The 26,243-nt window shown below is 39.6% G+C and overlaps 3 protein-coding genes across 3 annotated transcripts in view; 1 reads left to right on the top strand and 2 right to left on the bottom strand.

Moving 5' to 3' along the window:
• LOC134743253 (protein transport protein Sec24A) overlaps positions 1-8,208 on the top strand; it is a 37,160-nt gene extending 28,952 nt beyond the window's left edge. The window contains exons 12-16 of the mRNA XM_063676662.1: positions 921-1,031; positions 2,345-2,529; positions 3,402-3,586; positions 5,227-5,463; positions 6,691-8,208. Of these exons, the coding sequence (XP_063532732.1) occupies positions 921-1,031; positions 2,345-2,529; positions 3,402-3,586; positions 5,227-5,463; positions 6,691-6,802 (830 nt within the window). The 3' untranslated portion in view covers positions 6,803-8,208. The remainder of the gene's footprint in view (positions 1-920; positions 1,032-2,344; positions 2,530-3,401; positions 3,587-5,226; positions 5,464-6,690) is intronic.
• An 11,031-nt stretch (positions 8,209-19,239) lies between these two features.
• LOC134743228 (cytochrome P450 6B1-like) lies at positions 19,240-21,383 on the bottom strand. The gene is made up of 2 exons (XM_063676630.1): positions 20,023-21,383; positions 19,240-19,698 (listed from the first exon to the last, which is right to left on the bottom strand). Exons 1-2 carry the CDS (start codon positions 21,380-21,382, stop codon positions 19,529-19,531), a joined length of 1,530 nt encoding a protein of 509 aa, XP_063532700.1. The 5' UTR covers position 21,383; the 3' UTR covers positions 19,240-19,528.
• A 2,770-nt stretch (positions 21,384-24,153) lies between these two features.
• Positions 24,154-25,934, bottom strand: LOC134742803 (probable cytochrome P450 6a13). The gene is made up of 2 exons (XM_063675990.1): positions 24,574-25,934; positions 24,154-24,338 (listed from the first exon to the last, which is right to left on the bottom strand). Exons 1-2 carry the CDS (start codon positions 25,931-25,933, stop codon positions 24,169-24,171), a joined length of 1,530 nt encoding a protein of 509 aa, XP_063532060.1. The 5' UTR covers position 25,934; the 3' UTR covers positions 24,154-24,168.
• Positions 25,935-26,243: the final 309 nt, after the last annotated feature.

The raw sequence follows: 26,243 nt of genomic DNA, 5'->3' as shown, positions 1-26,243 counted from the left end.
CGAAACGAGTAACGATAAATTAAAAGCACGACCGAAGGGAGTGTTTTAATTCGACACGAGTTGCGAATTACCTATTCGCACATGTATCGTACAACGTTTTACAGTACATATGGCCCTTTAAAATTTTGACATAGGTGCATAATGTGCTAATTATCGCACTAGTGCGGTAAAGTAGCCTGTAAAATAATAGTACATTTCGATGCTAGTGCGGAAAGAATGACATTTCCGCACGTGTATCGAACGACGTTTTTTAATACAGTTGCGAAAAAATAAGAAAAACAACAAGTAAGGAATTCGAAACTTATATTATTAATTCTGTGACATCATTGACATTTACATTATGAAGAGGTGTTTTTTTAGCTGGGTGTTATTATTATTGAACCCACTTCAATGAAAGTTTTTTTTTAATGCATGTTCTATCAGACAGAAACAATTGTAAATATAAAACATTGTACTATTATTACCCAAATATCGTTAATTACGATTATTTGTGTATCGTACATTTATAAAAATAATATCGAATGTTGCCTTTGGAAACTTAAAGCAGAAAGAAAAAAATGCCTCTTCTTTGACAGGCGTTCCGTTCCATTCAGACAACTTATTAAGAACGGTTTTTCAATATTCAATATAAAAAAGAAATAGACGTGTTATAATGATGAAGAGGTAATGTAATAAAATATGAAATATGTATATTTTTCGTATTCTTACATTAACAGTAGGTTTTTATGTTGATTACTACGTTTAAAGGAAACTAATATTAACACTCATCAATAAGTAGTCATGAATTGGAACAAGAATAAATTTAAAAAAATTGGAAAAGTAAAAAGCACTAGTTCGCGAAAACCAACTTTCCGCACGCTAAACAGCTACGTAAAGTAGCACTTTTTGAGCAACTGTATTAAAAATGTATGTTATGACAGGTGAAAGAAGGATACGAGTGCACACACTGGCGCTGCCCATAGCAAACACGCTCACGGACGTGCTGCATTCCGCCGACCAGATGTGCATCATAGGACTACTTAGTAAAATGGGTGAGTACCAGTGTAATTTTCATTCTAGGATATTTTGTACTTTTTAGGGTTCCGTAGCCAAATGGCAAAAAACGGAACCCTTATAGATTCGTCATGTCTGTCTGTTTGTCTGTCCGTCCGTATGCCACAGCCACTTTTTTATAATTTGTATAAAATTTGGGAGGTTAAAAAAAGGTTTTTTCTCAAAAATGGACGGCAAAGTCGACGTTGCCGGTTAAAAAGTAGGTCGCGAAGTAGTTTATGGTCAGTCAAAAAATTAAAAAGTTAAAACATTGCAGTCTCGATTTCGGGACTGCAATGTTGCATACAAATTCCATTATTTGTCGAGTTCCAAACTTTTTAAAAGTTGAAGTGGCCATATCAAATGAAGGCTTAGTCCATTAAACAGCCAAACAGATGATTAGTACTTATTATTATAATGTTGGTACCGCGACTATTTAGGTGTCTCAAATAGGTTGGCGTATTTTCAGCAGAAAAATACACTTCCATTTTTAATTAAAAAAATAAAACGGCGGCAAAGCAAATCTTTTTACTTTTTTCTGTGAAAATATATACATAAGAATGTTGCTTCTGTAAAATATTTCTATTATATTTGCATTTATTGCGCCATTTTTGAGAAAAGCACTATATATGCCTCGGCTGGAAGGCTACTTGCTGGCTTCGGATTCAATTAAACGGACTCCCAAGGTCGTCCGTTTAAAACGAATCCTCAGCCAGCAAGTAGCTACTTCCGAGCCTCGACAATAATGTACTATTTCTGTGATATCGCAAATAATGGTCGATTTGACGCCACGCTGCGCGCTGCGCGCTCCGCCGCCGATCGTTCCGCTGGTCACTCGCCACTTAAGTCTTACACTTAAAAGCAAATTCAGATAACACAAGCATTAAGTCATTATTGTATCATTGATATCATCGAGCTAATCTGATGATAGAGACAGGCGACCATAGGAACTGTGTGATACATTATTTTGACATATTGTGTTCTTTTTAATGTGCTATGGATTTTAATTATAATATATTATATTTTATTTTATTTGTGATTATAGGTATTGTTATTGAATATTGAAATTGTAAATGAAATTATTTAATTTGTAAATAGACATTTTTTTATTTAATAATGTAAACATTCAAATACAATGTATTATTGATTATGAATAAATAAATGAAATTAAATGATAAAAAACCGCAACCTAATTGTGTTTGGGGTTTTTAAAATTGTCTCGATGAGTATTAGTTGCCTGTTGAAAAAAAGTACAGTCAGCGATAAAAGCTCGTACCGAAAATGAAATTTTAGTCAAAAACTAATTTGACAGCTGTCGACCGGTGCGCAGACGCGTCCATGTCGGAGGCGCGGGAAGCGCTAATAAACGTAGCGATCGACGCCCTGTCCGCACACCGGCTGTCGCAGAACCTGCCGCCCGGCAACGTCGCCCCCGCGCTGCACGCGCCCGCCTCGCTGCGCCTGCTGCCGCTGCTGCTGCTAGCTCTGCTCAAAAGGGTTAGTTCCTGTGTTCCGCTTTACAGGACTTCTATCGTGAGCGGCCGTGCGAGTCGGGGTTTGGCCCGCGCCCTCGACCAGTGGAGACGTGTCGTTGCTCCGTGAAGAGGATCCTCGTTAACTGGATCGAAACGTCGAGCTATTCGACTTAATAATACGTGAGTGACCCGTTTTAGTATAATTTAATAGGACTTCTATTTTCGTGTAGGGTCAAGGAGGGAACAGTGACTCTGAAAAAAATTGCCGGGTACGGTGGCTCACTCGACCTAATTCCAACGTCAGAGGCTATTTGCTTCCCTGCTAGTACAACGGAAACATTCAGTAATCGAACAAATTCAAATGGACGAGCAATAGTTATTCTAACACGTAAGGGTTCTACAGTGTATAGCGATATTTGGGCGACTGAACCACTGTTCCCGCCTTGACCCTAGTGGACGCCAGCGACCAACAAGGCGAACAGCGGCATTTCAAGGCTGGTTTTTGAAATCTATAAAAATATATGAAAGGAATGCTTGATCGTATCTCCGATCTATTTGGTCAAAATTATAAACAACCGTCCTTATGAGGGGGGGGGGGGGGGGGGGGGGGTAAGGTTGTAGATAAATATGCTGCTCCATCACGTTGTTGATTGTGAACATTTCTGTAGCTATTCTACACACACACATATATATATATATGATGATGTGATTGATATTATGGGGGGCGGTACTTAAATACGGTGACAGTCCCGTACGGGACGTATGGCAACCCTAACTATTACTATATGTTTAGCCTGATAAATAAATAATAGAGAATGACTTATGTGTCTACCATTTAATCTTCAGACCACTGAATTAGGCGCACCTTTTTAACTTCGCTGTGTGTTATTGCAGAAAGCGTTCCGAACGGGCACGTCGACGCGACTAGACGACCGCGTGGCCGACATGTGCGACATTAAGTCCCTACCACTACCACAACTAATACGCGCCGCATATCCCCCTCTCTATCCTATACACGAGTTGTGTAATATGAGGGAAGAGGACCCCATGCTGCCACAGCTCATGCTGAGTGCGCAGAGGTGAGAATAAAGTAGATATGATACTAGGGAGGAGTTAGTTATACCCTCTTACCGTCTTTTCGAAAATTTTAGTCATTTCAAACGTAAACATGAAAAATACTGATTTAAACTCACGATTTTTACTCATTATTATTCACAACGACGGGACTTAATCGCGTAAAAGAAGTTTTAAATTTACCTCCGACGTTTCGAGGACGGCGTTGTCCCCGTGGTCTCGGAGAAGACTGGCTAAAGTTGACATCAACATCTAGGCGCGCGAGTTTTTCGAACTACCCGCACTTGGAGTTTTGAATGATTCACGGTTAGTTTCACTAGACTTATATTGACCGGGATATAGACCGTGATTACCTTTTGTATTATTTGTGAGCTCCCGATATTTCGACGCAGTTACATGCATCATGTTCACGGGTGACTGAAGATAGCGGGTGGGTGTCAAAGTTGTGTAGACAGCGCTCTGTCTACCCTCATTCTTGCGCGTCGGCTGCGTTCACTTTCAACGTTACCAACGGTCGCATTCACACTTGTTGGTCCGGTCGCGTTCACACTTGTAACTGCGTCGAAATATCGGGAGCTCACAAATAATACAAAAGGTAATCACGGTCTATATCCCGGTCAATATAAGTCTACCCGCACTTGGTCTTGTTTATTAACTTGAACGTTTTGCGCACTAGGGGTGTCACCGGGTCGACACATAACACTCACGATATTTGATTTTTCAACTTGAGATATTTGTTTTCGCTTACATTTACTAATGACTGTGTTCCATGTGGATGTGATCTTAAAACCGCGATACCGCGCGCTTATTTTACGCGATTAAGTCCCATCGTTGTGAATAATAACATGAAAAGTATTGAAAAACTGATTTGGGTTCTCTTTAACAAAGGTTTATTTCGCGAAGTTGCATCATGTTGCAGCCCACAGCTACTACTGTGTACAGTACGAATCTTCTCAAATGATTCGTGGCACGCGCTCAGACACAACGGCACACAATGGCCGACTGCTTGCACAAAAGAAACAATGGCTTTTGCTAAAATCTTTTGAGAAGATTTATACCATATATGCGTTGGAATCTCTCTTGTTCAGTCAGCATATTAGAAGCGGAAGAAACAACGCTCCAAATGTATCTGCAATCTTGGAATTATTTTCCATATAGAGATAATATTCTACAGTTCGCGGTCTGTTGTTGGTTGTTGACTGTATTGTTAACAACAGCATTGTCAATGTTACGTAGTAATAAATATTTCTTAATCGATCAAGCAGGTAAAATAGATTTGACTTTGTTTTCAACAATCTGGATAATGAGACTCCGATCCACCACTGAACATGTCAGATTTATTAGATATTTGATTTTGAATATCACGGAGTTTTATGGTGAATCAGGGTTTCATTTTGCTGCGTTTTAAATGGACTAAGACAATTCTTAATATCCATTTTGGGTCAAGAGCACCCTAAACCGGCGAGCGTGTATGAGGAATGTTATGAAAGTGAAGGAAGCGAAAGAGGTATGTCAGAATCGTAGCAAGTGGAAATTCGTGGTCTCTGCCTACCCCTCCGGGAAATAGGCGTGATTATATGTATGTATGTATGTATGTATGTATGTGTAATATCCATTTTCTCAATTCGATTATTTTTTCATCCAGGATAAACGTAAATGGCTGCTACCTCCTCGACGACCTAGACACGATGATCATCTACGTATGTCACGGCGTCTCCCCCGCCTACCTGTCAGAGACCTTCGGCGTGGCCGCCTTCAGCCAGTTACCTGACGAAGCCAGAAGTCTACCTGCTATAGAGACGGACGCGAATGAAGCACTGCACGCCTTCATTGAAAAGCTTAATGAAGATCGGCCTTACGAGTCCGGGATACTTGTTTTAAGGTCAGTATCTATACTAAGTTAGTGAGACCTTCGCAGGTGTCGACTTTAACCAGTTACCTGATGAAGCCAGAAGTCTACCTACTATAGAGACGGACGCGAATGAAGCGCTGCACGCCTTCATTGAGAAGCTTAATGAAGACCGGCCTTATGAGTCCGGGATACTTGTTTTAAGGTCAGTATCTGATACTAACTCAGTAAGTTGAAGTGAGACCGACACTCTGTTACCTGACGAAGCCAGAAGTCTACCTGCTATAGAGACGGACGCGAATGAAGCGCTGCACGCCTTCATTGAGAAGCTTAATGAAGACCGGCCTTATGAGTCCGGGATACTTGTTTTAAGGTCAGTATCTGATACTAACTCAGTAAGTTGAAGTGAGACCGACACTCTGTTACCTGACGAAGCCAGAAGTCTACCTGCTATAGAGACGGACGCGAATGAAGCGCTGCACGCCTTCATTGAGAAGCTTAATGAAGACCGGCCTTATGAGTCCGGGATACTTGTTTTAAGGTCAGTATCTGACACTAACTCAGTAAGTTGAAGTGAGACCGACACTGTTACCTGAGGAAGCCAGAAGTCTACCTGCTATAGAGACGGACGCGAATGAAGCGCTGCACGCCTTCATTGAGAAGCTTAATGAAGAAGAATTATGTATTTTGGCCACATTGTGGTAATCACTGGTAAAATCGAAGGCGATAAGTCGAGACACAGGAGCCCAATGCGGTGGACAGACCAAACCCGCTCAGCCCTTGATGTAACGCTCCACGGTGCCCTACACTCGGCGACAGACAGAAAGAGGTGGTGGCAAATTGTCCCAGAGAAGCTGTTCCCTATACTCTGAATCTTTAGGTATTTAAATAAAAGTAAACCAAATCTACCCTCAAATGGCTCCTTAAGCCAGTTGAGGGTGGTTGAAAACATTACAAGATCAAATAATGTAGGTTAAAGTCAGGTCGTTCAGTAACAGATCCAAGCGGTTTTGTATTTGGTTGGTTAACCAATATATGTTATAACTACCCGAAAATGTACAAATTGTTTGTTTACTTTTATTATTAAATACCTAAAGATATAGAGATAGAAGTGACCACGACCCTCAGTGACGAGGAAACCGATGCAAGGAGGAGGAGGTGATTGTTTAAATTTAATCACTATCCCCCTTATGTTTTATTCCTTTCAAATACATAAGTCAACATCGATTAAACGTTATTTACAAGAACCTTTTTCCACAGAGACAATTCGCCTTCGCGGCACCTGTTTATCGAGCGGCTCGTCGACGACCGCATGGAGTCCTCCTTCTCCTACTATGAGTTCTTACAGCACGTCAAGCAGCAGGTCAAATGATAACGTCAACGGTTGACTAGGCGTTTATACATTATTTTACACAACTGGGAATGTGGACCTTATTGCGAAGGCGTAAGGTCTACTAACGAGCGGCGGCGGCAGCGGCGAGCGGCGGCCATAGGTTGAAGCGAGACAGCGATCCGACCTTTCGTTCTCTATGGATGCCGTTCGCCGCTGTCGCTGCCGCGCGTAGTCGTGGCGGGGCCGTACTGATCAGTTGAGCGTAGTGTTGGTTAAGCCTCGAGTCGTTTGAGTGATGTTTTAAGACTCAACTCAGTTTTTCACTCTTATTATATCGAGACTCGAGTCCTTTTCAGTGAACTCTTTTTTTTTACAGAAAATAAAATAAAAATGCATTATATAAATGGATTATTAGGTACACAAATCATGCAATAACGCCTACTCTCTTTACTGTTATTTAGATAAACCTATTAAATTGTAGATGGAGTCTTTAACCTTTATGAGTTGCGATTAAAAAAATACTCAATAAAGGACCGGACTCGGAAGTTTTTAAAACGCTGCGTTTCATGAAAACGAGTCGAGTACAGTCTCCATCAAATATTATATCGGGGCGGCCAAAGTTCTCACAGATATTTCAACATGTCGCTATTGTTAAGGCGTAAGAGTGTGTGTTTAGATATTTTGAGCACCTCGGCCGCTCCGATATATCTGATAGCGACTGTACCAACACTAGTTGATCGTGCGTCACACATCGCTACGTGGCGTTGAGGTATCGATATTTGTGAAGCTTGTAGCTATAGTTTGTCAAAGGACTGTCTCATTTCAAACATAGACAGAGATAATCGAAATCATACTATCTTTGTCTTACACTAGTACTAGCACCCAAAAGAAATGGACAAATATAGTTTTTTTTGTTCTTATTTACTGACAATTTGGTTTGACCAACTTACATACAAAGGTTATGTTGTGTTAGTTATCTGTGCTTTGGTTAAATCACGAGTGTATTTTGTCGCATGATTAATTCGTTGGAATAATATTTCTCTGAAAGCGATTCTATGTTGTTACTGTAAGAAATCTTACCCATTCTTTGTATTTAGTTTTCCTATTATAATAATAAAGAATTCCTTGATCAATCGATTACAAGAACTTTACTAGGACGGATGTATTTTCAATGAAAATGCCAAATAAAGCTCGTTTAAATTGCTCTTAAATGATACATTGAATCTTATTATTATGGCTTAACTTTGAAAATATTGTATTATAAAGCATATCGCGTATAAACGCTACCTCAATCCTTTGTTATCGATATGTACACGACTACAATACCTACTAGCTGAACAATAGCTATCGGCCTTGAACTTGTTAAACAATTGTTGAACTGTAAAAACGTGACACCTTCATTGTAACATGTATCTAAGTTATACGAATTATACTATGGTTTAAAAGCTTGGCGACTTATTACTTCTAGTTTCTGAACAGCCGTTATAGATGCCCTTATGTATAGTCCCCACCAAATTTTTCAAAGGAAAATAGATCCTCACAAATATCTGAACACGTCAAAAAGATAGATTGCAAGATCAAGAAGTTAGAAGATTTTTTGGTATTGTTAGATATTTTTTGTGCATCTATCACTGAACATGTTTTTTATGCCCTTTAAGGCGCAATAAAACCTTTGGTTAGAAAAAATCCAGTTAACATATGACACGGCGTTATAAAAACCTGCGGCGTAAGATTTTGTTTTAAAAGAAAATGTAATCAATCTTCACAAAAAATGTGTTCAGATGTTTGTACGCACTTTGACCGTTTAGATGTATTTGAAGTCGATTACACAATCTACCCTGTTAGATGATAAAATACGCTAAAAATGTATAGATAATAGATATATTAAAGTTGACGAGTAGTTTAACGAAATATTTAATTAAATTACTATATTGGTCAAGCAAATATTGACAGTAGAAAAGGCGCAAAATACAAATTTTCCGTGGGGCGATATCCCTTCGCGCCTACATTTTTTAAATTTGCCGCCTTTTTCTACTGACAAGATTTGCTTGACCAACTTTATAACTGTAAATAAATGTGTTTATGTGCAATCGCACGCTTAAAAATAGACACAAACGATGAGGTCCTTATTATCTTCGACCATATAAGGGCGGTTTCAGACTAGCGTATTTTTCTGTCCGTATACACGTATACAATTGGTCTATAGGAGTTTACACGTGCGTACGCGTACGCTCGTATAAAACGTTAGTCTGTAACCGCCCTTAATATGAGGTAATAATATTGAACGCAGCATTTAGTTTGGATCTATATTATTAAGTGTGCGATTTGTTATGTAGATCTATAGATAACTAAGATTATTCGACTACAAGGAGTTATTCCCATTTGTCCTATAGAACTAAGATGTATAATATATAATTTATAAATAATAATAACAACTATGTCAAAGGCATTTAATCTATGTTACTTTCTACAAATAATGCTGCAAACATTTTGTTCTAAAATTGAACGAAATAGAAGAAATACGACTTTTGGAAAAGACTGAAGAAGAAACATAATATATATCGAGTTATATCTTACTTACTTGTATCAACACATTGTATCTATTTTTTTGTTGTTTTTATAAACACATCATAACGATTGTTGGGTCTAAGGGTTTACTTATTACTTTTACAGAAACAATACAGCTTGTTCCATGGAATAGAACGAATGGGAAGCACTCACTATAACAAGAATATACTAGCATAAAAGAGACACTGCCAGACATAAAAAGCTAAGCATGACACAGCTTGGAGATAGTAGGAGTTAGGGATCGAATTGTCAAAAGCTTAGTTAAAGGATATAGTTCCACAGCTTATTTTTGTCTTACTTATTTTGAAAAAGCTATCACGGCGGCTTTTGCAGCTAAGGCAACCGTTTCAAGATAAATCAAAAGAAGAAAATAAAAACCTTCAAGAAAAGAGCGTACTCCCATCTTAAAGGCCGGCAACGCACTTACAACCCCTCTGCTGTTGCGGGTGTACATGGGCGGCGGTAATCGCTTACCAATCAAGTGATCCGTCTGCTCGTTTGCCTCCTATATCATAAAAAAAATACAGTCGTGATGCAGTCACTAACAAAAAAGGTATTGTCCGTTTTGCTGTTTTTTCGTTTCCTGCTTGTCAATGTGGCAAAGATTTAGCGTTAATCTACTTCAACAAGCCGGCTTTATCGTTTCTCCAAACAGTTGTGCGTAAGCTGTAAAAGTCGCCATGCTCGAAGACGCTAAGTGTCTCTTATAAGTCAGTTCGTTTTCTCAAGCCATAACTACAGAGCATTTAGTAATTATGTGGTAGCTCGAAGGTCCTAGACTTCTAGGAGTATTGGTACTTCGGGGTTTGCATTCATGCAATGTTTGAGTAATGTTGCATAAAAAGGGTGTAATTTTCACATCGTGTTTTACTTCATTTTATAAAGAAAACATAGAGGCCCCTAGCTTACAGGCACATTTTAAAGCTGCTTTTCCTAATGGTATACAATTTTTAAAAGGAAAACCATACTCGCGACATGATATCTTGATGACTGATGACTGATGACATTACGTTTTCAAAACCGAGCAACTGTCTGCTCGGATGTTTTTCGAACATAGGCACTGTTTTGCTATTCGCCACTGTGACAGATTTAGAAATAAAGTTATTTATATCGAAACATCTTGTAATTTAATTCGAACTGTTTAAAGGATATATTTTTTATAATCTTCGATTTAAATTTGTGGTTTGTATTACGAACTGAATCGTATATGAATTTTGCCGTGTTATTTTTATTAACTATATCTACATTTCAATCAACAATTTAACAGCACTTGTTTGACTGCCATTTATCAACATTTATGTTTGTTGATAAGATGTTTGTTCCTTTGTCTGAGCTGGTGATTTTATTATTATTCTCAATGACTTACGAGTCAATGGTATAATGTCATAGAATGACGAATGTAGCCCATAAGAGAAAGCTGAAAAGGATTAAAAAAGAAAACGAAAGAGTCGATAAGACTAGCCAATCGGCTAGGTGTGATCCATTATCAACATAAAACAGTAATGTTAAGACAATTAACTAAGAATTTGGTATATGGGGACGCTTTGTACAGTCAGCAGCTGAAGTAGTGAGCACGCGCTTATATTCACTTAACAAATAAGTTGTGTATTTTTGAAAACCTTACCTGCTCAGCTCATTTGAGGTATATAAAATTGTGCAACATTTTGTGAGCTATACGTTATGAAGCAATAAGTGTATTGAATATTTTGTTGCAAGGTCACTTTATAGACCAACACCTAAAACTCACTCGATCGTATATAATGGCGGAAATATGATTCCGCATTTTTTGCAAACTAGAAGAGATACCACATGAATATTTGGGCATTAAATGTAAGTGAGACGTTAACCTTAACCCTTCGAATGCCTTGTCCCGTATACGTCACAGACAATTTGAACTTTAATTTACAATTTCAAGGTTATTAATTCGGTAACAAATGTTTGACACTGGCATTCGAAGGGTTAATCTTGGCGGAATCTTAAAATGAGTAATTATGATTGCTATGATTGTTTACTAAAGTTAGCAAGGAGCAAATTAACACGTTAGTCCACTGAGCGAAGCGAAGGCCTTTTAGTCAACTAGGCGTATAGAATTTTTAATTTGCTCCTTGCTGCTTTTTACTGAGGTGACTCGGTTATGTTTTGATGTTGTGTAAAGAAAATGTTTTTTTATTTGTATGTCGCAACCTCAACGGTTAAATCAAGCGATGGCCCTATGTAATTTGAGCCATATTCCATCCTCACAGTGAAATTGAATATCCATTAATGAAATATTCACAACGCTTTGGGGAAGGCGGGGTCTAAACGGCACGGCATCTACTTTAAATGGTTTATTTTCCATTTCGAATGCCAGATGTGTATTTTTATTATATTTCGGTAGTAGGTGTATCTGTAATTTATTAGTTTTAATCCATGTATTTACTTGATATTACTTTTATTGTAAAAATAGAATTATTTATGAAATTTTAGGTAGACGGTTTTATACTGAAATGAGGTCGGGTGAAACATTACGGAAATACAAATGTCCAGAAATATAAAATACATGTCGAAGTATAGGAATAGTTGTTTTATTGCCAGATATATATTGTTCATAGATGCAGATATGTCTTAACACATAAGAAAGAAGCGAGTTGACGCTGTACTGTTTCGCCGCTTTTATACTTTACGTCCACAACTGACGATAACGGTATTTCATGGGCATCAACGACCACGGTAATTTACCTCCCCTGCTTTAACACGTTCACTGTCCTCATGACAAAGTCACACGCCCAAGTGTGCTTCCACTTTAAAGTTGTGAACCCGTAGTGGAAGCACGGACTCCAGAAAAAAGCTTCATGACCCCACATTGGAGGCATTCGGACAGGGAACGTGTTAAGTCCCATGTTGACAATAACTTGCATTCGATTTTCGTTACATTGCTATATTTGGTCGATTGACTGAATTTATTGTACTCTGTAGTGAGCAATGTATCGAATATAGCATGCAAATTCTTGAATTGTCTATGGTAAAGTAAATAAGGGCCCTTTGGCTGAGCATCGCCTAAGCCGCGTCGCTCGCAGTAGTTGACTGAATGAACATTTTATGGCCACTGTTAGCCGACTGAACTCGAAAGCCTTGTAACTTGTTTCATTATAACGAATCCAAAATATATGTGTTTTAATACCTTTTAAGCTTTTCCTTTTAGGGCGCGCTTGGCGACTTCGTGCATTGTTCAGGGGGGTAAAGGGGCCCATTGACTATCAGTCCGCCGGACGATATCCGCATGTTAGTTGTTCGGAACTGTCAATTTTTGTTATAACTGACAGGCCGATATCGTCCGGCGGACTGATAGTCAGTGGGCCCCTTAAGATTCATTACCGCTAGTAAACTATCAGATTATAATTTTTAAGAAAAAAAAACCGACTTCAATGGGGGATGCCGCTGAAAGTTCACTTATTGTTGATGGTGCACTCTTAGATTCCAGACAATGAAATGAAAAAGATCTTTTGTCTAATAATGTAGAAAAGGAGGTAAAACCACCCACTTTTCTAGTAGCATTTCGTTTCTGTAAGGGTCGCAGTTCTAACCTAACCTAACCTACTTTTCTGACACCATTTTATTTCTGTAAGGGTCACAGCTCTAACCTAACCTACTTTTCTGATAGCAGTTCTGTTCTGTGAGAATCGCAGTTCAAAACTAACCCAACCACCCACCTAACCCACTTTTCTAGTAGCATTTCCGGGTCCGGATCAGAGTCCGGGTCCGTGTCCGGCTGTCCGGGTCCAAGTTTGGGTCAGAGTTCAGTCCGGGTCAGAGTTCAGTTGGGGTCCATGTTCAGACCCGGGTCCGGGTCCGAGTCCGGGTCCAAATTTAGGTCTGGGTCCATAAGGAAGAGAACAAATCGCCAAACGTGAACTATGTGTCGTTGAAGAGTTCCATTCTGATCATTATCAGCAGTTTCCATTTCATCAAATGTCACTTTTTTAAATGTAAGTGCTGGATTTGTTGATAAAAAAACAAAAAACACTATATGTATGCCTTTCACATTTGAGGAGTTACCTCGGTTCCTCGTGGGTCTCATCATCAGAACTCGAGCTTGACAAAAATATGTCTTAAGAGCGTTCTTACAAGAAAAGTCGAAATAATGTAAAATTGATGATATTCCCGACAACATTTAAGATTTTACGCTCATTATTAGAAATAAAGAGTACTTGTTTCAGTAAGAGCGTCTTCTTATCCTTAGGAATATCGTTGTACATTTTAGAAAAAGGCCTAATTAAATTAGTAATGATTGTTTTTCTGATGGTCGTTTACGAAAAACCGCGTGAAGCACTGAATTGTGAGCTCTTATTTGTAAATTTTGAGAAGTTTACTCTGCTAAAGTTGGATATTTTGTATTACTAATATCCTGTACTTTAGGAATATCGAATGATATTCTTCCTACATGCTTTTAAGAAAGAGAAAATCAATGTTAAACGAATTGAATTTTCTCTTCGAAACAAGTGTAAATTCCTACGAAAATCTACTTAGTATCGAAGTCATTTTTATACACGAGCAATCTACAACGTTTGCTTATACTGTTGGTATACATTTGTGTTTATCAAATTCTACTTTAATTTTTTGGCAATTTTTTGAAAACTACTCTATATTGCCGATGACGCGCGCTGGCGATCTCAGTACCGCGGCAGAGCTTGAAGAGGTCGGACTTGTGTCGGTCGGCTCCGCACGTTTTCGACGACGACAACGAGGTTTTTTATCGTTGTGTGCGGCAGGCGCCGTGTAAAACGCTATACTGTGTGCGTATTGCGACTGAGAAACTTTGATCCGAGTACTGTATTTGTTTTTATAGTATTATAATAATTATAGTATAGTAACATAACAAACTTCCGAACAACATTAAAAATATTTGAAATGACCTGACATTTTATAGGTAGTAAATTTAAAAAAAAACAGCCAAGTGCGAGTTGGACTCGCGCACAAAGGGTTCCGTACTATTACGCACAAAACGGTAAATAAATCACGTTTGTTGTATGGGAGCCCCACTTAAATATCTATTTTATTCTGTTTTTAGGGTTCCGTACCCAAAGGGTAAAAACGGGACCCTATTACTAGGACTCCGCTGTCTGTCTGTATGTCTGTCCGTCTGTCACCAGGCTGTATCTCATGAACCGTGATAGCTAGTTGAAATTTTCACAGATGATGTATTTCTGTTGCCGATATAACAACAATAGACTAAAAAAAAAAACAACTAAAAACAGAATAAAATGTGGTATTTCCTATAAAAAGGGACCTTTTTGTCGATGGCGCTTACGCCATTATAAACGATGCTCCGATATAACTAAGACTGAACTTGTAAAAGTTTTTAATTATGTATTACTCATCCTCCTTATGAACCCTGGCAGTACCTAGTGGAACTTAGGTTTGGTGCAACATAGGCGCACACTGTTTTGGTCATTCGACTCGTCTTGATGAGCAACTTGGGAGAGCAGTACTCATGATAGAGCTGATGTTGAACCCTGGCAGTACCTAGTGGAACTTAGGATTGGTGCAACATAGGCACACGCTGTTTTAGTCATCCGGCTCGTCTTGATGAGCACTTAGGAGAGCAGTACCCATGATAGAGCTGATGCTGAACCCTGGCAGTACCTAGTGGATCTAAGGTTTGGTGCAACATAGGCACACGCTGTTTTAGTCATCCGACTCGTCTTGATGAGCACTTAGGAGAGCAGTACCCATGATAGAGCTGATGCTGAACCCTGGCAGTACCTAGTGGAACTAAGGTTTGGTTGACATATCAGTCAAATTTGACAGATTGACAGTTTTTGTCATTTTCAGTGAAAATTATCTTTTTGGGATAGAATTTAGCACCAAGTAACATTGTTAAGTGTAGATTTATACTATCTGTCAAAATTTTCATTTTTGACAGTTTTGGATCCCAGATCGAAACGGCTTGTCCAATTTTGATAGGACCTTCAAAATTAGTCATGGGATGGAAAATGTAGTTTGACACATCTGTCAAAACTGTCAAAATTGACAGTTTGACAGTTTTTGTCATTTTGAGTGAAAATTAACATGTTTTGTTAAAGTTTGGTCCTAAGTGACATAGTTTAGTGTTGTTTGACATATCAGTCAAATTTGACAGATTGACAGTTTTTGTCATTTTCATCTTTTTGGGATATAATTTAGCACCAAGGACATTGTTAAGTATAAATTTATACAATCTGTCAAAATTGAGATTTTGTGACATTTTGACATTTTTGGATCCCAAATCGAAACGGTTTGTCCAATTTTGATAGGACCTTCAACATTAGTCATGGGATGGAAAATGTAGTTTGACACATCTGTCAAAACTGTCAAAATTGACAATTTGACAGTTTTTGTCATTTTTAGTAAAAATTAACATGTTTTGTTAAAGTTTGGTACTAAGTGACCTAGTTTAGTGTTGTTTGACATATCAGTCAAATTTGACAGATTGACAGTTTTTATCATTTTCAGTGAAAACTTTTTTTTTGGGATATAATTTAGCACCAAGTGACATTGTCATGTGTAGATTTATACAATCTGTTAAAATTGACATTTTATTTATTTATTTAAGCTTTATTGCACAACACATGAAGGTACAAAAGGCGGACTTAATGCCTTCTTATGGCATTCTCTACCAGTCAACCTGTAAAAATTGACAGGTTTTGTCATTTTTAGTGAAAATTAACATGTTTTGTTAGTTTGGTACTAAGTGACATAGTTCACTGTTGTTTGACATATCAGTCAAATTTGACAGATTGACAGTTTTTGTCATTTTCAGTGAAAATTATCTTTTTGGGATAGAATTTAGCACCCAGTGACATTGTTAAGTGTAGATTTATACTATCTGTCAAAATTTACATTTTTGACAGTTTTGGATCCCAAATCGAAACGGCTTGTCCGATTTTGATAGGACCTTCAACATTAGTCATGGAATGGAAAATGCAGTTTGACACATCTGTCAAAACTGTCAAAATTGACAGTATGGCAGTTTTTGTAATTTTTTGTGAATATTAACGTTTTGTTAAAGTTTGGTACTAAGTGACATAGCTTAGTGTTGTTTGACATATCAGTCAAGTTTGACAGATTGACAGTTTTTGTCATTTTCAGTGAAAATTATCTTTTTGGGATATAATTTAGCAAACAAACCATGTTAATTTTCACAAAAAAAGACAAAAACTGTCAAACTGTCAATTTTGACAGTTTTGACAGATGTGTCAAACTACATTTTCCATCCCATGACTAATGTTGAAGGTCCTATCAAAATCGGACAAGCCGTTTCGATTTGGGATCTAAAACTGTCAAAAGGTCACCAACTGTCAATTTTGACAGATAGTATAAATCTACATTTAACAATGTCAGTGGGTGCTAGATTCTATCCCAAAAAGATAATTTTCACTGAAAATGACAAAAACTGTCAATCTGTCAAATTTGACTGAAATGTCAAACAACACTAAACAAAACATTAACTTCAATGGCCATTAACGTCTCAAAAATTTAATTCGAATTAACTTTAATGCAATTGGTGCGTAATGCAATTGGTTAGTTTGACACATCTGTCAAAACTGTCAAAATTGACAGTTTGACAGTTTTTGTCATTTTTAGTGAAAATTAACATGTTTTGTTAAAGTTTGGTACTAAGTGACATAGTTTAGTGTTGTTTGACATATCAGTCAAATTTGACAGATTGACAGTTTTTGTCATTTTCAGTGAAAATTATCTTTTTGGGATATAATTTAGCACCAAGTGACATTGTCCCAAGCTGTACGGTTACCCTGTACCTGTACCAAATGTAATGACGAAACATGTAAACAAGCGAGTATAATTTCTTTCTAGTATAAAATAATTCTTTTATTTGCACTGGATTTTGTATTTTCGTACCAAATAACAATAATTAGGATTTTAAGTTAAGTGTCGTTATAATTGTTTTCAATATGCTTCACGAAGGATCAAGATTGTTTAATCCATCATTGTAGTGCGAGCGAGAGGGAAAACGTGGTAGAAGGGATCGGCATACTGAGCTCGCACAGCCCGCCGCAGCGCGTAAAATACCCAAACTCGCTCAACGCCGAAATGTAATAGCGCTCTTAAAAACTTAAGTTGCTTAACAAACATAAAGAAGAGGACAAATCGCCAAACGTAAACAATGCGTTATTAAAGAGTTCCATTCTGATCATCATCAGCAGTTCCACTTCATCAAATGTCACTTTTTAAAATGGAAGTGCTGAATTTGTTTATAAAAATACAAAAATCACTATATGTATGCCTTTCACATTTGAGGAGTTCCCTAGATCCCTTATGGATCCCATCATCAGAACTGCTTTTTGACAAAAACGGGACCAATCTGTATGTATATACTTACAATCAAAAAAAGAATTTTTAAAATCGGTCCAGAAATGACGGAGTTATGGAGTAACAAACATTAAAAAAAAAAAAACAACCGAATTAAGAACCTCCTCCTTTGAAATCTTGAAGTCGGTTAAAAATACCTACGTTTATATCACTAAATATGTTTAGAATGGGATGAGGAGCTTAAGTTTATCTTTGGGATTGAGAAGCATAGGTTCATCTTAAAAAAATAGTACATTTCGATGCTAGTGGGGACGGGTGAAGAATGACATTTCCGCACGTGTATCGAACGTTTTTTTTTATACAGTTGCGAAAAAATAAGAAAAACAACAAGTAAGGAATAAAAACAATATCGAATGTTGTCTTTGGAAACTTAAAACATGCTTGCAGTAAGAAAAAACGCCTCTTCATTGACGGGCGTTTCAGCAGCTATACAGACAACTTATTAAGAACGGTTTTTCAATATTCAATATTAAAAAAAAAGTGTTATTATGATGAAGAGGTAAGTAATGAAATAATATGTATATTTTTCGTATTCTTACAGTAACAGTAGGTTTTTATGTTGATTACGACGTTTAAAGGAAACTAATATTAACACTCATCAATAAGTAGTCATGAATTGGAACACGTATAAATTTAATAAAATTGGAAAAGTGAAAAGCACTAGTTCGCGAAAACCAACTTTCCGCACGCTAAACAGCTACGTGAAGTAGCACTCTTTGAGCTGTATTAAAAAGATACGTTTTATAGGTAAATGACTAGTTGCCTACAGATAAAACGGTCGGTAGGTACGGTATTTTAATTTTATCTATGAAATCAGCATTATATTATATGATAACAGCAAACAATATAATCTAATCTAAAGTGGGATAAGACTATCACCGGGGCAAGACAAACACTTGTATGGAATCCTCATGGGGGAGAGGGGTCAAAAAACCTAAATTCGTGGACGTAATTAATGGATGACCCCAAAGAGTGGAATTTACGTCGTGGCAACAGACAGGAATTAATATGTAGGTTCAGAAAATACTCGTACGTACTCCCAAATGACCGAAAGTGCGTCTGCCGGGCACTTAAGGGTCTCCGGCAAGCTCGGTTCTCCATACAAACGTGCTTCCGCTCTCATTTTAAAACGACTAGCTAGATTGCTCTGAAACTTTGTACTTACAATAGGATAAGGGATATCTATGTCTGTAATTAGTTTATGTAGCTTCAGAGTTTTTGCTGTATTTCGTTTGTTTTATAAACTGGAGCTATATAAACTAATTTCAGACCTGGATATACCTCATGTCATTGTATGTGCAAAGTTTCATTACAATCCAACACGTAGTTTTAAAATGAGAGCGGGACTTCGTTTGTACGGGAAGGTGTAATTCGGCCGAGCTTGCCGGGGACTCTTAAAGTAAAGGTACGAAAATTGTGGCAATATATAGCAATTTATATGTAGATTCAGAAAACACTCGTCTGCCAGCTTTCAAATGGTCGATAGTGCGTCTGCCGGGCATTGAAAGGTATTCCATCCTTTAAATGCCCGGCAGACGTACTTTCGGCCATTTGGGAGCTGGCAGACGAGTATTTTCTGAACCTACTTACATATTAATTCCTATCTGTTTCACTTTTTTTCGTAACCGGAAGTGGCCCTTTTTTCGTGCTTTCGGCCAATTCTAATTTGTTTACTATTATTTCTAAAATTAGCATCACTTATGAACGTGTGCCATGGGGCTTATTCTTGTATCGGGACGTAGTGGATCATACGGTCCCCGCGCCCGTACTATAAAGCAATAAGAACTAAAGTAATTGCTGGTAAAATTGTTCAGAGGTCGCGATATTGTTTCGCTTCGTCTAAGCCGATCATTGCCTGACGGTGAGCTGGAGCGGCAGCCCGCCTCTTACGGCCTGCACGACATTAGACGCAGAGTCCACAGGCGGCACCCGTCTTGTGGTCGGCGCTGGTGCTACACTGCATACTTGCAAGACCGCAGCTAGGCCAGCCAGCGACTGCATCTCTCCGAGACGCGACCCTGTAAAAACAATTATTATTTTCAGCACGTTATTGGCGACTGCATCAAAATAAAACAGGCCCAGCGCATTTCGGCACACAGGAAACAATAATATGACGACGTAGTATTTACCTCTATTAAGCTTGAACTATTTTAAGCTAGCGAAATGCTATGTAAGTACTTAGGGCCGGTACAGACGGACTGCAACCCGACTGTACCTTGTATGCGAACTGCACGACGACGTTGCATCAGTTGGCGTGCAGTTGTCAACCTCTTGCAGTCGGGTTGCAGTCCGTCTGTATCAGCCCTTACGTATAATTTGACACACCTATTTACGTTACGTACCTATACACGCCCTAGGTCCATCGCCGAATGGTAAATATACGTATTTGTGTCGCTTCTTCACTTCCTCCGGAGTGAACCGCTCAGGTTGAAAATCCCGCGGGTTGTCAAAGTATTTCTCGTCGTTCTGCAGCGCCTCCACCGGTACCACGATCTTCACCCCGGGGTCCACGGTCAGCCCCAGCTCAGGGAACGTGTAAGGTCGAGCGCACACGCGGTTCAGCACGCCCACCGACGGAAACATCCTCATTGCCTCTTTGAAAGCCATACTTAGCAGCGTCATCTCCGCCACGGCGTCGTAGCACAATTTATTATCATATTTCTGGAGAACTTCGTCGATCTCCGATTGTATTTTTAATTGTGATTTAGGATTAAATGCGAGCTGGTGCAAAGTATAACTTGTGGCCGACGAGGACGTCTCAAAACCCGCGCCAAAGAATATGAACACTTGGGCTACCATCATTTTCAAATCCATTTCCATTTCCACAGTCACAGGCGTACCGTCCGGGTTTCGGTGCTCAATTGATTCTCCTACGATCTTTCCCTTGACTTCTAGTTCCAGGAGCAGGTCTATGAAATCATGGCGGCCGGAGGGCTTGCATTGTCTAACATCCCTTATATTCTTTACGAAATCAAAAAAAGTTTTATCGAGTTTCCGATCAAATACATGAATGTAGGATCTTAGCAGAGGGAAAAGTTCCCACATCATGAACTTTATTATGACCGGGACCGGTCGGAGAAACATGAGCCTGCCGATCTTTCTGAATTGGGAGTCTTCGTTGCCAAGGGAGTCGGTCTCGACGCCGAAGCCGCAGGCGCCGATGAACTCGGTGGTGAAGCGCGCCATGAGCTCGTGCACGTCGCAGGCACCGGGGCGGGCCGCGGCCGCGCGCGCCACGCCTTGCAGCCGCTCCGCGCACCGCACCACCAGCGGGAACATCGCCTTCAGCCGCGCGGTGGTGAACGCTGGCGTCAGCCGTTGCCGCGTCAGCTTCCACAGGTCGCCGTCTGCATGGAACACATTCGCCAGCAACGGCTCCACCTCCGTATTCCTTCCGAGGCCCCGTGGATAGAAATATGCAAAGTCATTGCTTAATATATTCCTCACTATATCTGGGTCTCTTATGTACAGCTCCGGAGTGGATCCTCTATAGTATCCGACAACTTTCTCGTTAGGGAACCGGTTGTATAAGTCGTTGGCTACCTCCACAAAGCTTTGCCGCCCGAAGAAGCCCTTGAAGTTGTTTCCGAACAGGAACACGGGCGGGTCGTGCTTGACGTTCCTCTTGGCCCAGTAATCATGGTTGCGAGTACTGAAATAATACACAATAATTGTCAGTAACGCGAGCAAGACAAGTATCATATTTACTGATTGCCGAACAAATGATAACTGAGTTTAAACCAGACCAGAACAGACCAGATTACTAGATTTATTATCTATCTACGTCGTATCGTGGTATATGATATTACTGATTGTGTGTACGTCATTTACTAATAGAACCCAGTTTCAAACCAAAACTCGTACATATAATTACTGCAAATGATTATAGTATATCTACATTTAAAAACATAACAATATGGAACTTAAAGATGAAGTTCATAAGGTAAGTATGCCTATACCTCTTAGGTGTGTTCAATTTGCTGTGAAACCTTAATCTAACCCAATATTATATTTACAGTACATATGGTGCTACTTTCTCGCACTAGTGCGTAAAAGAGCACTTTTCGTGCATATGTCGAAAGTTTAAAGGGCCATATGTACTGTAAAACGTTGTACGACACACGTGCGAATAGGTAATTCGCAACTCGTGTCGATTTAAAACACTCCCTGCGGTCGTGTTTTAATTTATCGCCACTCGTTTCGAATTTCCTATTTTCCGCACTTTTTTTTTTTATCTTTATTAAAGGGCTTTTTCGAGTGAACGAATATGTCGCCCCATAAAACATCACTTAATTAACAAAGTTAAAAAAAATAAACAGCCAAATCTAGTATGTACATCACACATTTCTGTCCCTCAGACCGCACTTAACAACATTTAATACCTTTCCAACTACATCGGACATGGGATTCGATAGGTAGGTATTACATAACCCAATGGAACTGTCATTGTCATGAAATATTTGTCTTCTGGGTCGCTCATTTCGGACACACTCCATTAAAATTGTATCGTAAATAACTATATCTACATATGGTGCAAGAATTAAGATGTTTCATTCCACTTACCCGTCATCAACTCCAAATATTGTAAACATTGCCTTTTTTCAGCTTGAATAGCCTCGTGCTGATTTTTTACCATTGTAATAGTTATTTGTATTTAGCTTTTGCCCGCGACTTTGTCTGTGTGGAATCCGTAACAGCAGCTAGAGTAAGTTTAGCGCCTGGATAAAGTGTAATAGCAATCATTCAATATGAGCATAAGCTTAATTGCTTGACATCAACTATCCGGCAATTCATTAAATTTCTAAATTTTACCCCCCTTTTCACTCTCTTTAGGGATTATTTCCGACATAGGCTATGTCCTTTCCCGGGACGCGTGAAGACTTTAAGCGTGAAGAAGTAACACACAGACAGACAGATAGACTTTCGCATTTATAATATTAGTATGGATTACTATGATAATAATTATGGATTTTCTTCCCTTATTTATGAAATATTTTTATTAAATATTGTATCACGTCGGGTCATATTTTCACGTTTACTGTATTTTGTGTTTTATTGTAAGTAATAAGAGTGCGAGGTGTCTCACTAAGGAGGAAGCTTTAGCAAGTGTTAGGAACATCACACATAAGAAATCACGCAAAGCCAATAGATCCTTAATGAACATCGGACCTCTTAATTAATATTTTCAGAGGTTCCGTTTTTGCCATTTTGACTACGCCGGAAGGCCAAATGCCCGGAGCGTATGACAGGTGCGCGCTACCCGCAACGTCTCCAGGAAGTATCTTTATGGCAGACGATTTGGCCGAAGGTATTAAGGTCAGAAGCGTCCAAGAGAGGCGCGTCTGTAGTGTTCAAATATAAAACTTTAGTACCTGCAAGTGTCTAAATGCATGCAAGTTTCTTGCAACTTCCACAAATACCTACTTGCGAAGTGCTCGCCATCGGTCTTCGCATTCAGACAATTTAATTGCTAATCAGGTATCAAATTCGATAAAAGAATTTTTGTGCCAATACAGTTTTTTGATCTGCGATTGCCATCTGACCTTCCAACCCAGAGGAGAAAGTAGGCCTTATTAGGATTAGTCCGGTTTCCTCACGAAGTTTTCCTTCACGGAAAAGCGTCAGATAAATATAATTTCGTAATATAAGTTTCGAAAAACTCATTTGTACGAGCCGGGGGTTGAACCCGCGAAGGCTAGGCCACCAGCGCTTGTGTTAAAGTTGTAAGGTTTTGGAAAGTTTACGACAAGAAACAATGCCAATATAGATACTTGGCTGGTTTACGTGAACCTGGTTCAAATCTGTACTTCAAAAACTTTTTATTTTATTTTATTGTTGTTTTTTTATTAGCATTCCAATCACTGCTACCACACAAAATTTCACGTTTCTAGGACTTCAGGAACCCATGTTTTCAGGTTTACAGGTATATTTGGTACCCCCATTTTAAGGGGTTGCAGGGCGAAAGTTACAGATTTCTGGTCACCAGATGTGTTTGCATGCAGACCCGACCCTATATGCCAAATTTCAGCTTTCTAAGACTTCAGGAAGTAGTCTGTATTTTCTATGACATGAATTTCATATATTTCGGAATTCGGACAGTGAAAATTAAGATATTTATAAAATCTAAAGTACTTACAATAGGTAAAATAATAAAATTTGTTTGTTTTTTTGATTAGTCTACTAACTACACTACATGATACTTATACTAAAAATTTCAACTCTCTAGCATAATCCAAGCCGAAACTACGAAGGTTCGAAAATACGACGAAACGTGCCGAGAAAAGATAGGCACTGCCTGTTGCCCATTGTCTCGTCTTGGCGGGGGCACGGCTGTGCCCCCAGATTAAAGGGTTATTTAAATCATCTGATAAATATGAAAACGTACAGAAGGTAAAGCAATAAAAATAAAGTAATTGCTGGTAAAATTGTTCAGAGGCCGTGATAAAGAAATTCTATTCTATTATATTGTTTCGCTTCGTCGAAGCCGATCATTGTTTGACGGTGAGCTGGAGCGGCAGCCCGCCTCTTACGGCCTGCACTATATTAGACGCCGAGACCACAGACGGCACCCGTCTTGTGGTCGGCGCTGGTGCTACACTGCATACTTGCAAGACCGCAGCTAGGCCAGCCAGCGACTGCATCTCTCCGAGACGCGACCCTGTAAAAACAATTATTATTTTCAGCACGTTATTGGCGACTACAGCAAAATAAAACAGGCCTAGCGCATTTCGGCACGAAGGAAACAATAATATAACGACGTAGTACCTCTATAAGCTTGAACTAATTTAAGCTAGCGAAATGCTATGTAAGTACTTAGGGCCGGTACAGACGGCCTGGGCGGTATCGGCCCTTACGTATAATTTGACACATACCTTTTTACGTTAGGTACGTACCTATACACGTCCTGGGTCCATCGCCGAATGGTAAATATACGTATTTGTGTCGCTTCTTCACTTCCTCAGGAGTGAACCGCTCAGGTTGGAAATCCCGCGGGTTGTCGAAGTATTTCTCGTCGTTCTGCAACGCCTCCACCGGTACCACGATCTTCACTCCGGGGTCCACGGTCAGCCCCAGCTCAGGGAACGTGTAACGTCGAGCGCACACGCGGTTCAGCACGCCCACCGACGGAAACATCCTCATTGCCTCTTTGAAAGCCATACTTAGCAGCGTCATCTCTGCCACGGCGTCGTAGCACAATTTATTATCATATTTCTGGAGAACTTCGTCGATCTCCGATTGTATTTTTAATTGCGATTCAGGATTAAATGCGAGCTGGTGCAAAGTATAACTCGTGGCCGACGAGGACGTCTCAAAACCCGCGGCAAAGAATATGAACACTTGGGCCGTCATCATTTTTAAATCCATTTCTATGTCTACAGTCACAGGCGTACCGTCTGGGTTGTGGTACTCAATTGATTCTCCTACGATCTTTCCCTTGCCTTCTAATTCCAGGAGCAGGTCTATGAAATCATGGCGGCCGGAGGGCTTGCACTGTCTAACTTCTCTTATATTCTTGACGAAACTGAAAAGAGCGTCTTCTAGTTTCCGGTCAAATACATGAATGTAGGATCTTAGCGGAGGAAAAAAGTCCCAGATCATGTGCTTTATTATGACCGAGAGCGGCCTGGAAAATACGAGCCTGCCGATCTTTCTGAAGTGGGAGTCTTCGTATCCAAGGGAGTTGGTCTCGACACCGAAACCGCAGGCACCGATGAACTCGGTAGTGAAACGCGCCATGAGCTCGCGCACGTCGCAGGCGCCGGGGCGGGCCGCGGCCGCGCGCGCCACTCCCTGCAGCCGCTCCGCGCACCGCACCACCAGCGGGAACATCGCCTTCAGCCGCGCGGTGGTGAACGCCGGCGTGAGCCGCTGCCGCGTCAGCTTCCACAGGTCGCCGTCTGCGTGGAACAGATTCGACAGCAACGGCTCCACCTCCGTATTCCTTCCGAGGCCCCGTGGATAGAAATATGCAAAGTCATTGCTTAATATATTCCTCACTATATCTGGGTCTCTTATGTACAGCTCCGGAGTGGATCCTCTATAGTATCCGACAACTTTCTCGTTAGGGAACCGGTTGTATAAGTCGTTGGCTACCTCTGTAAAGCTTTGCCGCCCGAAGAAGCCCTTGAAGTTGTTTCCGAACAGGAACACGGGCGGGTCGTGCTTCACGTTCCTCTTGACCCAGTAGTGGTGGTTCCAAGTACCGAGATAGTACACAAGAATTGCCAATAACGCGAGCAAGACCAGTATCATGTTTACTGCTTGCCAAACAAATGATAACTAAGTTTATAATACCAGATTTTTTATATATCTACTTTTGTCCTACACATGATATGACTGATTGTGTGGGTACGTCATTGACATATACAACCCAGTTACGAACCAAAACTCGTACCTACATATATAATTACTGCAAACATTAATGTAAACAAAGGAAAGCGTATCTGTTGTATACTGCGTTAACCAGCTGAACCAAGCCATGCTACTATTTTAGATTTTGTAGAAGTAATTATTATAGGTAGATTTTGCGGTGCTAGTTTTATTAACTTTAATTAAGAATTTT

This window comes from Cydia strobilella, chromosome 7, assembly GCF_947568885.1.
Source record: "Cydia strobilella chromosome 7, ilCydStro3.1, whole genome shotgun sequence".
NCBI classification, from domain to species: Eukaryota; Metazoa; Arthropoda; class Insecta; order Lepidoptera; family Tortricidae; genus Cydia; species Cydia strobilella.
Note: the sequence above shows the minus strand (reverse complement) of the source record. Positions and strands in the feature narration are given on the sequence as shown.